Here is a 13,253-nt window from a genome sequence, read left to right as displayed (position 1 = left end):
AATGATGTACAAGTATGAATTCAAATATGTAATAACTATGGCAAACATTAAAACCACTAATGGATGTCTCAAAGTTGGTAGAGGTAGTATTGATAAACAGATGTGTTACATGATTTACTAATTAATACGTTAATAACTAATAGCTAGAAAATGTGATATTGTTTCTTAAAAGTTTCTTTTTAGTGCTGATACCTTATCCGTTAGTTCAGTATCCTGTTATTTTAGTCACAGTATCAACAAATATTTAACCCCATCTCTACTAGAAATATAAAAAATTAGCCAGGCAGGTGACGGGCAACTGTAATTCCAGCTACTCAGTTGAGGCAGGAGAATCGCTTGAACCCAGGAGGCGGAGGTTGAAGTGAGCCAAGATTACACCACTGCACTCCACCCTGAGTGACAGAGTGAGACTGTCTCAAAAATAAAAATAAATGGAGGAGAAAAAGCTAATGGGAGAGCTAAAAGGGCGACATGCTGTGTTACCAGAACTAAAACTCTCAATACCTTCAACTCAGCCTATTGAAGAAGACTTAGGCCTTATCCATTTCTTAGTGGAAATTGATTAAAGAACTAAATAAAGTCAACGTTGGTAATCTGATACAGGCATTGATACATTTCACATGAGGTTTTGTTTTGTTTTGACACAGAGTCTCACTCGCCCAGCTAATTTTTATATTTTTAGTAGAGACAGGGTTTCACTGTGTTGGCCAGGCTGGTATCGAACTCCTGACCTCGTGATCTGCCCGCTTTGGCCTTCCAAAGTGCTGAGATTACAGGCATGAGCCACTGCACCCGGCCCTAATAATGTTTAACATGGCTGGTTTGGAACATCATGTATTCTTTGTTTTTTATAATTTCTGTTTTTATTTTAGATTTAGGGATACATGTACATGTTTGTTATATACCTAGGTAAATTGCATGTTGCTGAGGTTTGGGGTGTAAATGATACATCCCATCACCCAGGTAGTGAGCATAGTACCCAATAGTTAGTTTTTCAACCTTTGTTCCCCCCAATTCCTCCCCCATCTCATAGTCCCCAGTTTCTGTTGTTGACATATTTATGTTCATGAGTACCCAACATTTAGCTCCCACTTAGAAGTGAGAACATGGCTCTTTGGTTTTCTGTTCTGTGTTAATTCGCTTAGGATAATGGCCTCTAGTTGCATTCATGTTGTTGCAAAGGATGTGATGATTTTGGGTTTTTTTTAGGGCCACGTAATCATGTATTCTTTTCATTAGATACCTCTTTTTGATACTGAATGAAATCCCGTGTGACAACAGTTTATATTTTAAGGTGCAACTTTATTAGTTGGTAATGGGGAAAAATGTTATCTCGAAGAAGTATATTTGCTTTTATCAACATTCTAGGTATTGGAATGATCCAACAATGGAAACAATAGACACCCATCGTGTCTTTTGCTCTGCAGTCAGTAAATTTTTTTTTTCTGAATGTGTAGCAAAAGACAGAATGGAGGTCCATTGAATCCCAAGGATGAAGACATCAGAATATGTGAGAGGGATGCTATCTGCTGGGAATATCTGTAATCATCCTACTTTAACTTTTCCTTTTCCTCAAAGGAAGTCCATCAGCAGAGCCTGGAAAAAGCTGTGTGTCACTAAATCCTGGAAAAAATGCTAAGTGGGAAAATCTGGAATGTGTTCAGAAACTGGGCTATATTTGCAAAAAGGGCAACACTACTTTGAATTCTTTTGTTATTCCCTCAGGTAAGTGATCTATGGGACCTGAAGGGCCTAAACTATTAGAATTGAAAGATAAGTACATTACAACTTTGTAACTGTTGGAATGCCTCCAGAGGCTTTATTGATAGTTTATAGGGTAAGCTTAATGATATGACTATAATATTTCTTTGTGCTGGTTGCTAACATTTCCTGAGTGTGCTGTGGTGTCTGGGCATTGTGCAGATGCTGTGACCTAAATAAAATTTTTATCTTCACAAGCAGTCCTCTGAGGTCGGTGTCATTATTCACATGCTATAGATGAGGCAAAAGATATTCAGAGGATACAGAAACCCTGCACACATGGCAAAACCACAATCCAAGCTAGAAAGTAAATATTTGGAAGGGATGTTTATATTAGGTCCTCACGGCTCCATCTGGGCTTCCATGTTATTCAGTAAAGCATCTTACCCTGAAGTTTTCACAGAATAGAATAAAATATCTAAAAAGTTGTAACTGAATTTTATTTATTTATTTGAGACAGAGTCTCACTCTGTCACCCAGGCTGGAGTGCAAAGGCACGATCTCAGATCACTGCAGCCTCCGAGATTGTCCTGCCTCAGCCTCCTGAGTAGCTGGGATTACAGATATGTGCCACCATACCCGGCTAATTTTTGTATTTTTAGCAGAGACATTATTTCACATGTTGGCCAGGCTGGTCTTGAACTCCTGACCTTGGGTGATCTGCCCACCTCAGCCTCCCAAAGTGTTGGGATTACAGGCATGAGCCATTGTGCCTGGCCTGTAACTGAATTTTAAGTATCAGCTCGACTTCAAGGGAAAAAAAAGCAATTTTGCTGCCTTTTACAATTTTGTAGGAGAATTAAACTATTAAGGAAAGAATTAGTTCTTTCTTTAAATCGATGAAAGACAAACTATATATTTTTATTATTACCTGTTTTTGGAGGGACAACTAATGCTTTACATGGTTTAATTTATTTATGTTTTTCTGCTGGGGGAAATTGACAATGTGGCATTCTTGATTTTTTTTTGTCTCATTGGTTTTGAAAGCAATTTCATTTATTTTAAAATATGCTTGACATGGCTACAGATTCAAAAGGTACAACACGATAAAGAATAAAGGTTTTCCTTACTTCTTACTGGTAACACCTGGTTTGCCTTGCTGAAGAATAATTGTTTCTGGGTGTGTATCCTTATTCTGTGAATATATAAACAAATATATTTACAATTATTGTTTCATCCAAGTGGCAGTATACTATAATATGTTTTTACCCTAAGTTTTCCACTTAATAGCAATTTTGGACATCATTCCACATAGAATATAAATAGCTTCTATGTTTAATTTTATGGATGTCCAAAGGCTATTGCAGAGACAGCACGTATATTTTTTTGACCAGTCTCCTGTTAATGGATTTTTAATTTACTTCCAATCTTTTATTAATACAAACAGTCCTGAAGTAAATAACGTATACATTATATGCACATCATTTCATGCATGTGATAATTCCTGGAAGTGAACTTGTTGGATTAGGGAGTGGATGTGTTTGAATTTTCCATTTTGAGACGGAGTTTTGCTCTGTAGCCCAGGCTGGATTGCAGTGGCGCGATCTCAGCTTGCTGCAACTTCTACCTCCAAGGTTCAAGCGATTCTCCTGCCTCAGCCTCCTGAGTAGCTGAGACTACAGGCACCTGCCACCACGCCCAGCTAATTTTTTTATCTTTAGTAGAGATGGGGTTTCACCATGTTGGCCAGGATGGTCTCAATCTGTTGACCTCATGATCTGCCCGCCTTGGCCTCCCAGAGTGCTGGGATTACAGGTGTGAGCCACCACACCCGGCCTGCAATTTCAATTGATACAGATTTGGCCAAGATCTTAACTAGATACAGACGAGGGTCATGGATATTGGGTTTCATTATACTTTACAGGCTCTCCATGTTGACTGTGGGTAGCTTCAGGGAAAGCCCATCATGTTTTGCATTTTACCTCCTCTATCCCTCCTCCAGGAGAAATAGTGTATTTTTTTTCCTTTTTAAAATCATTCATATAATTCTCTTAAGAAGTGGAATTGCCATGTTGTAACAGAGGAGAATAGCTATTTTATCGTTTCTGTGGTACAGCACTCAGAATTCTGTAACATGGCCTTACTGCTTAACCTGCTGGTGTTGGAAACTTCATCTGTAAAATGAAAAAATTCATGGCTTTTCTTCCTGAGATGAAATTTTGTTCATTTCGTCAAGCACTCAGTACATTCTTATTTCTCTATGATGCCTCCTTCACTTGCTAAGCCCTTGACATCAGTTTCTGAACATCTCTGTACTTCCTGGATTAATCTGTTTTATCTGTAAACGCAAATAAAGCAGAGCTTGGAAAATTATATCTGAGATCAAATTATGCAGCGTACAGGATTGGCAACATCCTCAGGCAGGAACTCAGCCTCAAACCAGTGAATCCTCACAGCATTCATCTGTTCATCCACAATCCTCAGGTCTCCAGAGCTGTACTGTCTGGCTTAGCAGCCACTAACCACATGTGGCCACTGAACACGTGAGCTGTGGCTAGAGTAGCAAATCCTCTTCTGTGGCTGCCCCGGGGAACTCCCCTTCAGTTCACTTGAGTTGGTTGTTTTCATGTTTTCAAATATTTTTAAAGTTCATCCATCCTGTTTTTGAAGCACTCAGCATTGGCCGATACAATTTTCAATTTCTTAGGTAGCAAAATTAAAATAACCCACCAGAGGGCTCCAAAGCCTGGTTAGTATAGTGACCTTTCTTTCTTTTTCTTTCTTTTTTTTCTAACCACTGGAAGTGCACAGAATCCCAATTGTATCGAGGGAATAGACTTTTTAAAACATGCGTTTTTCTATTACACTTGTACAGCCTTTCAGCATCATGACTGACTAGTTACTTGTGTGACTACAGGCACAGAATCTGGGCTTAAACAACGTTGTTTCAGATACTCTCCACCTTTAAGAGAAAATAGGACCGATACATTGAAGGAATAGTAAAGAAAGGTACCCTATAATGAACATACACTAAGGCAGCCATTTGAAAACATTTAATATGAGCTTAAATAATATATGATTTCACTTTCATTTGGTAATATAGTTACCCTCTAGGCAATATGCTGCCAAGTTGCTGTTCAAAACAGTACCTCTAGAATAGTAATAACAAGTAGTCATATATCAGCTATAACTTCAATTCTTTTTCTCTACCAATGCTCAATACACCTGTGTGTGCCAGGCTCAAGGCAATAGGTATGAATAAAGTGAGTTTCTTCCTTCAAACCCCTTTACCATCACTTTCCCCTAGCTCGTTACTATTAGATGTTTGCAGTGTATAATCAAGATTATACAGTTCGATCCTATTAGTAGCAATCATGAGGATGTTGACAACTGATTTGGTTAAATGATTGTGTGGTGTTTGTAATTTACAAGTGCACCATCTCTATTCTTTTCTAGTTAGAAGAACACAGGGTGGTTTGATTTCAGTGTTAGTACTAATCTTATTTTAAAATTTTCACATACATGGGTACTTCTGTTCATGTGAGCTGACTTGCCTACGATCACACCTCTTATGGCAAATTCAGGTTTTATGAGTTCTGACTCAAGATTCCTCTCCGAATCACAAGAGCACATGTCAGTTTTGGGGAGCAAGTGAATGGTAGTGGGTCTGTTCTGAGGCAACAGTGGCTGGCTCATGTGGCTATGGTGGCCGAGGCTCCTTGGGGACTGACCCCCAGCCATTCCAACTCTCTACTTCAATACTAATCTGCCTCTTAAGAGTGATTGGTTCTCTATCCATAGACTAAAGTAAATTCAAGTCTTTTAGGGGATGTGTTATATACCGAAGCTTTCAGGCCTCCAGTATTTAAACAGTGCATAACAGATGCTTAGTTCAGGTTTGCTGACAAGATTTAGGTAATCTGTTGTATATTGGTATAGTTTTCTTGTAGGTACAACTGTTTTTTTGTTTTTTTGTTGTTGTTGGTTTTGTTTGTTTGTTTTCTTGAGATGGAGTCTGGCTCTGTCACCCAGGTTGGAGTGCAGTGGCGTGATCTCGGCTGACTGCAACCTCTGTCTCCCTGGTTCAAACGATTTTCCTGCCTTAGCCTCCCGAGTAGCTGGGACTATAGGCACATGCCACCAGGCCTGGCTAATTTTTTTGTATTTTCAGTAGAGGTGGGGTTTCACCATGTTGGCAAGGATGGTCTTGATCTCTTGACCTCATAATCCGCCCTCCTCAGCCTCCCAAAGTGCTGGGATTACAGGCGTGAGCCACTGCGCCTGCTGGTACAACTTTCTAAAAAGAGATTTCTCATAGCCAAGTATAGTGGCTTGTGCCCTGTAGTCCTAGCTACTCAGGAGGCTAAGGCAGGAGGATTGCTTGAGCCCAGGAGGTTGAGGCTGCAGTGAGCCATGATCATACCACTGCACTCCAGCCTGGGGTACAGAGTGAGACCCTGTCTCTTAAAAAAAGAATAGAAAATTGATAAAGTGATTTCCCATTTGACCAAAAGGTAGATTCTTTTTTTAATTTTTATTTTTGTCTAAAAACGAACACAATAGAATATGGCTAGTGTATCCTTTGTGAATATATATGCCACAAAAATAAAAAGTAAATATTATCTTGATTTGCCTAATAACTACAAACTGTTTCATGTATTATGTAAAATGATTAAAATATTGTTACAGTTGTCATCAAGTCTTTAAAAAATTCTTTCTACTCCCCTTTTTTATTTCTAGAAAGTGATGTGCCTACTAACTGCCCTAGTCAGTGGTGGCCATATGCAGGTCACTGTTACAAGATTCACAGAGAGGAGAAGAAGATCCAGAGAGACGCGCTGACTGCATGCCGGAAGGAGGGCGGTGACCTAGCGAGCATTCACACCATCGAGGAATTTGACTTTATTATCTCCCAGCTAGGATATGGTGAGAAACCTTACAGTGATCATGTGCTTGGCTTTAATCCTGGGAGTGCTCCTCTCTACCGAACTCTGGAAAATTTTATTATAAACATCAAATTTAATAAATGTAATTTAATAATTCAATGAACAATGGATTAGTTTAATAACATGCTAAAAATGCCCACAATGTGAAAATTGTAAAATAATTGAAAGAATTCTTGTCACTGAAAGATAATCTGATTTCTTTTTCTTTTAATGTGCAATCCATTTATGGATAGTTTTAAAACATTATTTTTCCATATATTATCTGAATTCAGAGCAGTCTACCTTAAACTTGTCAACAGTGTTTAATTCCTTGAAATTATTTGTGTGTGTGTATACATTTTCTTTTTTTAGGTCCATATTTTATCTCCTAAGAAAGATCTCTAAATGAACCATCTCGCACTTTGGATTTCTTTTTTTCCTTGTGAATTTAGCTGATGCTGTTAGGGTGCTGAACAGTGAAAAATGTAGGATTTTTAAATTTTTTATAAGACAGATTCTCATTCTGCCATACAGGCTGGTGCAGTGGTGCAATCTTGGCTCACTGTAACCTCTGCCTCTTGGGTTCAAGAGATTCTCATGCCTCAGCCTTCCAAGTAGTTGGGATTACAGGCACCCACCACCATGCCTAGCATTATTTTAAATTTTAGTAGAGATGGGGTTATGTTGGCCAGGCTGGTCTCAAACTCCTGACTTCAGGTGATCCATCTACCTTGGCCTCCCAAAATGCTGGGATCACAGACATGAGCCACCGTGCCCAGCCATATTTTTTTCTTTTTTTTTGTAGTGGTTAGATGTCAGCCTAAACCTTTTAAAGAAATGCATGTCTTGGACAAGGTATGGTGGCTCACACCTGTAATCCCAGCACTTTGATATGCCAAGGAGGGTGGTTAGGTTGAGCCCAGGAGTTTGAGGCCAGTCCAGGGAATATAGCAAGACTTTGCCTCTACTAAAAAAAATTTTTAAAGAAATATATGTCTCAATTTTAGGTGCATAATTTAAAAAGACATAGAAAATGTACTAACCAGAAAAAAAAAAGATGAAGAAAATAAGTCGGGAATGCTTGTACCAAAGATGAGGAGCTTGAGAAACAGCATACTGATAATGGGCACTCAGCAGTGCTTGTTGATTGAATGATGATCATTTTCATCTTCCACTGATGAGGCTGCTGAGTGGCTGCAGCTGCTTTTCATTTCCCCCAGCAAAACAAGAGGAAATGGATGGTGGAGATGGTGAAGACAGCTTCCTGACATACAGTGCCTGGAAACTCATGGAAGCTGGAGGAGGGGAGGAAAAAACCACTAACAAATAGATGAGAAAAAAATAGAGCAGTAGCAGAGAAAGACTTAAAAGACCCCAAACCACTCCTACTCCTGGCACCTGCCAAATGCTATCCATCCTCCTGTATTGACCCCATTGAGTGTCTTAGGCCATGAGAATAGCCCAGCTACAGTCTATGAACAATTTCTTGGTTATTCTGTGTCTACCTATCCTGGAAAATTCACTCTAGAAGATAATGGAATCAGAGCTGATATGTCTGACTAACAGTTACTTAAATTTATCATGGCACTGATAATAAAGCTTGCAAATGATTTAGCAGAAAACAGGTTAGTTAGGATGCTATAGAACTAGAGTGCTGATGACATTTAACTCTACTTCCTATAACATAATATAGTAATAGATAAAAACTGACATTTTAATTGCTATGATTATTTTTGGAAATTGGATGGCCAGACTTGCTTTGAAATTCAGCTTGAGAATTAATAAATAAATTAGTAAAGCTTCCATTAAAAATTATTGACAGGATTTATTTTAAACAATAATATAATATTAATAAAAGTAAAGCTGTAAAGTTAAAATTGTTGCTGCTGAACAAAAGCCTCAAAAATCTTTTTAGATATTTAGATAGTTAGATATCATCTCAACTATCTAACTATTGCGTTGAGATGATATCTTTTATATTAATCATGGAAATATATTTCAGGTGGATACATTGAGACCTATACTTGTAAGTTATGATTATACCAATAAACACAACTTCCTCAACTGATTGATAAAAATCAGCATAACAACTTTACACTCACATCTTCTATTTTTTTCTACGATCAAGATTGTGCTTAGGAATTGAAGATGCTGTAGGGGAGAACAGTTTAGTGAGAAACATGTATACAGAAAACTCTTAACACTATCTTATAATTGTGGGACTTAGGTTAGTTTTTCTTTGCTCTTCAATTGAAGTCTTTGAGGGGTACATGAGGTCACTGTGAAGCCTGTATTTGTTGGTCAAAAGATCACGATCTGCAAATCAAGTGAAAGGAGAAGAGGATCATCTTGGCAATGTCATTCATTCTCCACGGCACTGGAAACATCTGTTGGGGCTGGCATCAGGCCAGCCAGAGACTTCTCCAAAAGCAAAGGTGGATGACAGCTTTCAGGAGGAAGAGACTAAACCACTTAGGGAGATTCTTACATGTTGTGACATTTCCCCCATTTTCTACCACAACATCATCTTTACAATCATTTGGCAGCTAATTTTATTTTACCCCTAAATGATCATACGTCAAGCATTTGTGATGGAACTCCCAGTCATGTGAATTAGATAGCTATTGATCTGTATTCTTTAACTTTTTTTTTATTAAGACAAGTTTATTTTTCAGCCATGACATCTTAAGCCTTCAATGACTTTAACTTTGTCCCATTTTTGTTGTGATAGTTGGATTTAGGATTTTTAGCATGACAAATACTTATAAAATCAATAATGCTCTCCATAGAATTTCAGAACAGAATGATCACATTTTGAATCTATATTGATTGTTTTGGTTTTAACCTCATCTGTTATTGAAGTTTTGCTGGAATTTCATGACATTTCATGGTGAAAATGATTATACATAGGTACCAAATGTCAGGAGCAAGTCTAAACTCTTGGTTATAATTTATATTTCTTTAACTATATAGATCATTTTCACTCCCAGTACAGTGACTGATCTTTAATGGAAGCACCTAGAATGTTCTTGATGACAACAGTAAAATAGAAGCAGCTTAAAATTTTTGTCATTTAAAAATATTCAATTTAATCACTGTCAGATGTATATAAATGGGCTACCATATTTCCAATAATATAATGCAGGTGGCATGGTAAATTATTTGTAACGGTAAAGGCAGCTTTGTAAGATAGAGCATAGTAATAAACCTAACCCAATTTTATTTTTGTAACTCCCAGGAGACAAAATTTGTAATATTTCCACAAAAGAATGCAGTCATATTCACAATGTAATGAGTAAACTACACAGCTGAAAACTAACAAGGTAAAATGTAGTTGGCATCTAAGTGTGCAGCATGCAGGCCAGATGAACACTCACGAGGACTATCTTTCATGATGGTGATCATGTCAAGGGAAGTGGAGCCCTGTTGATAAAGCAGAGTGCCTTCCGTTCCTGATACCCGCCTGACCTTTGGAAAGCAACCCTTGTATACACTACCGTCTGTTTCTTCCTGTTTAGAGCCAAGTGATGAATTGTGGATTGGCTTAAATGACATTAAGATTCAAATGTACTTTGAGTGGAGTGATGGGACCCCTGTAACATTTACCAAATGGCTTCGTGGAGAACCAAGCCATGAAAACAACAGACAGGAGGATTGTGTGGTGATGAAAGGCAAGGTAAAGGCACTTGAATTACTGGTATTTATAATGCAAGTCACGGGGGATTTTTCCTTCTGTCCCACTCACTTACATATGTTTGTTTAGATTGTTTTTGTTCTACATGAATTGGCATGGATCAAAGGTGAACCAAAATTCGGATTTGATTTCTTGAATCTCTCTCAATTGTCTGGCAACGTGAAATTTTCAAGAGGATCACTGAAGCACTGGACAAAAACTTTTGGTTCAAGAATGAGATTGGCCAATAACTAATATTTATATTGTTCCTATGGCGCTCTCTCTCTCTCTCTCTCTCTCTCTCTATATATATATATATATATAAAATGTATGGAACATTATATATATATATGGAACATTATATATATATATATGTATATAAAATATTACTTAAATTTATCATGGCACTGATAATAGCCAGTAAAGCTTGCAAATGATTTAGCAGAAAACAGGTTAGTTAGGATGCTATAGAACTAGAGTACCATATATATAATGTTCCATATATATATAATATTCCATATATATATATATAAAATGTTCCATATATATATATAGTGTCATAGGAACAATATATAGTGCCACATATATACACACACACCCCAAAGGTCTTATTTGATCAATTAAGCTACACGTATATGATTATGTATATATGTTAAAAGTGATTATAAGCCACATATATGATTACATATATGTAAAAGGAGATATATATATATGTATGTATATATGTAAAAAGAGATTGTAGCCCCATGTATATGTGCCATATCTAGATAGATAGATAGATAGATAGATAGATATAGATATACACACACATTCATGTATATGTGTCTTGATTTGTCAAATGAGAACTTCAGTTCTGCCTTCAAGTGCTTGCTTTAAATAGCTGCAGACCTACTTAGAACTACTCTGGGTTAGGCCTGAAATCTGTACTTGGGGAGCTTCATTACTTTTTTTCAGTTTACATGGAAATGTTATATGAAATGATTGCTTCTATGATTTAAATGTCACCTTAGTAATTGAAAAATGTCATGAAGTTTATCCTTTATTAATAGATGACAAACACAGTGATTAAGAGGCTGGGTTTTGCTGTGTGACTGACTCCTTTATTTGCAAAATGGGAATAAGAACTGTACTCAGCTCACCTGTGTTTATGAGATGTTTTTTGTTGTTGTTTATTTGTTTTTTAAGACAGAGTCTTGCTCTGTCACATAGGCTGGAGCGCAGTGGCGCGATCTCAGCTCATTGCAGTCTTGACCTCCTGGGTTCAGGCCCCCCAAGTAGCTGTGACTATAGGTGTGCACCACCACACCTGCCTAATTTTTTGTGTTTTTGGTAGAGATGGGGTTTTGCCATGTTGCCCACGCTAGTCTTGAACTCTTAAGCTCAAGAGATCCATCTGCCTCAGCCTCCCAAAGTGTTGAGATTACGTGAGCCACTGTGCCAGGCCCAGGATATGAGTATTAAATAATACATATATGGTACATAGTTCCCCAGCCCATATTTATTGTTCAGTAATTTTTTTCATCATGGTTGTTTATTTTTGTCGCTGTGGCTATTATTTTTGTCATTGTGGTTCTTTTTATTGTGATGGAGTTTGAGAACATATTAGGTGTTAACTATCCAAAGAGTTAGACAGAATAAACCAGAAAGCAGCATATTTGGAAGAGGTGAAAGGTCAAGTGGCTGACAAAGTTAGAGGCGGAAGAATGTGTAGAAACTGAGGTTCAAGAAACATGAATTGTCTCAGAAGGGCAAGACCAAAGCGGCAATTTATAAATATTACTCTGACTGAAAGCTTAAGTAGATTGCAGTGGGCTGAGATCAAGTAAGAGTTGAGGAGTTAAAGACAGGCAAGATGGAAAACATTTTTTTTGAGACGGCTAGCAGCGAAGGGAAGGAGAGAAGTCCTATTAAGGTAAAATCTCAAAGGAAACGGGAGGGGATAGAATCTGAAACACAGCGGAAGGCTGAGCCTCAGATCCAGGAGAACACTCGTCAGTAGAAACAGGAAGAAGGGAGGAAAGCTGACTGTGGTTTCATGTTTGTTTTCAAGTTTGGTGTGTTGAGTGCAGGAGATTTTTCTGGTTGTTTTATATGAACTTGATTAATTTGAAGACAGAGCTGACTGCAGAGATTGATGAAAAGCTACATGCAAACCTCTTGTGAACACCATCATCTAAGGACTTACAGACATTTTAAATTTCTCCCTGGATTCCTCTAAACAGTGGCTTGGACATCTCAGACATAAAATCATATTGGGGCGCCAGTCTCTTTTTATGTGTTCGTAGCCAGAGTCAAAATTACTGTTTATATGTGAACATGTCAATTTACCTTTCCTTTTGGTAGATGACATTTTCTCTTGATAACCTTGGATCTCAATTTTCTTTTTCTGAGGCACAGTTACAAGAAAATAACATCAAAGTCCAAAATTGGCTGGGCACAGTGGCCCACGCCTGTAATCCCAGCACTTTGGGAGGCCCAGGTGGGCAGATCACCTGAGGTCAGGAGTTCCAGACCAGCCTGGCCAACATGGTGAAACCCCATCTCTACTAAAAATACAAAAAATTAGCCGGCATGGCACCTGTAATCCCAGCTACTTGGGAGGCTGAGGCAGGAGAATCACTTGAACTTGGGAGACGGAGGTTGCCATGAACCGAGATGGTGCCACTGCACTCCAGCCTGGGCGACAGAGTTAGACTCCATCTCAAAAAAAAAAAAAAAAAAAAAAAAAGTCCCCAAACTGATAACCCTTTTTTTTTTCCTCTTTGCTCGCTGCAGGACGGGTACTGGGCAGATCGGGCCTGCGAGTGGCCTCTTGGCTACATCTGCAAGATGAAATCACAAAGCCAAGGTCCAGAAATAGTGGAAGTCGAAACAGGCTGCAAGAAAGTGAGTACAGCATGTCCACAGTGACTCAACCTCGGCACAGACGAGTTGACACCACTGGCTTTATTTTT

General features: G+C 38.2%; 1 protein-coding gene across 1 annotated transcript in view; it reads left to right on the top strand.

Moving 5' to 3' along the window:
- MRC1 (mannose receptor C-type 1) overlaps nt 1-13,253 on the top strand; it is a 104,445-nt gene that overhangs the window by 34,646 nt on the left and 56,546 nt on the right. The window contains exons 6-9 of the mRNA XM_032243955.1: nt 1,579-1,725; nt 6,442-6,627; nt 10,145-10,302; nt 13,075-13,185. Of these exons, the coding sequence (XP_032099846.1) occupies nt 1,579-1,725; nt 6,442-6,627; nt 10,145-10,302; nt 13,075-13,185 (602 nt within the window). The remainder of the gene's footprint in view (nt 1-1,578; nt 1,726-6,441; nt 6,628-10,144; nt 10,303-13,074; nt 13,186-13,253) is intronic.

The sequence above is a fragment of the Sapajus apella genome, unplaced genomic scaffold (assembly GCF_009761245.1).
Source record: "Sapajus apella isolate SASKATOON/1434 unplaced genomic scaffold, GSC_monkey_1.0 scaffold53, whole genome shotgun sequence".
Taxonomy (NCBI): Eukaryota; Metazoa; Chordata; class Mammalia; order Primates; family Cebidae; genus Sapajus; species Sapajus apella.
Note: the sequence above shows the minus strand (reverse complement) of the source record. Positions and strands in the feature narration are given on the sequence as shown.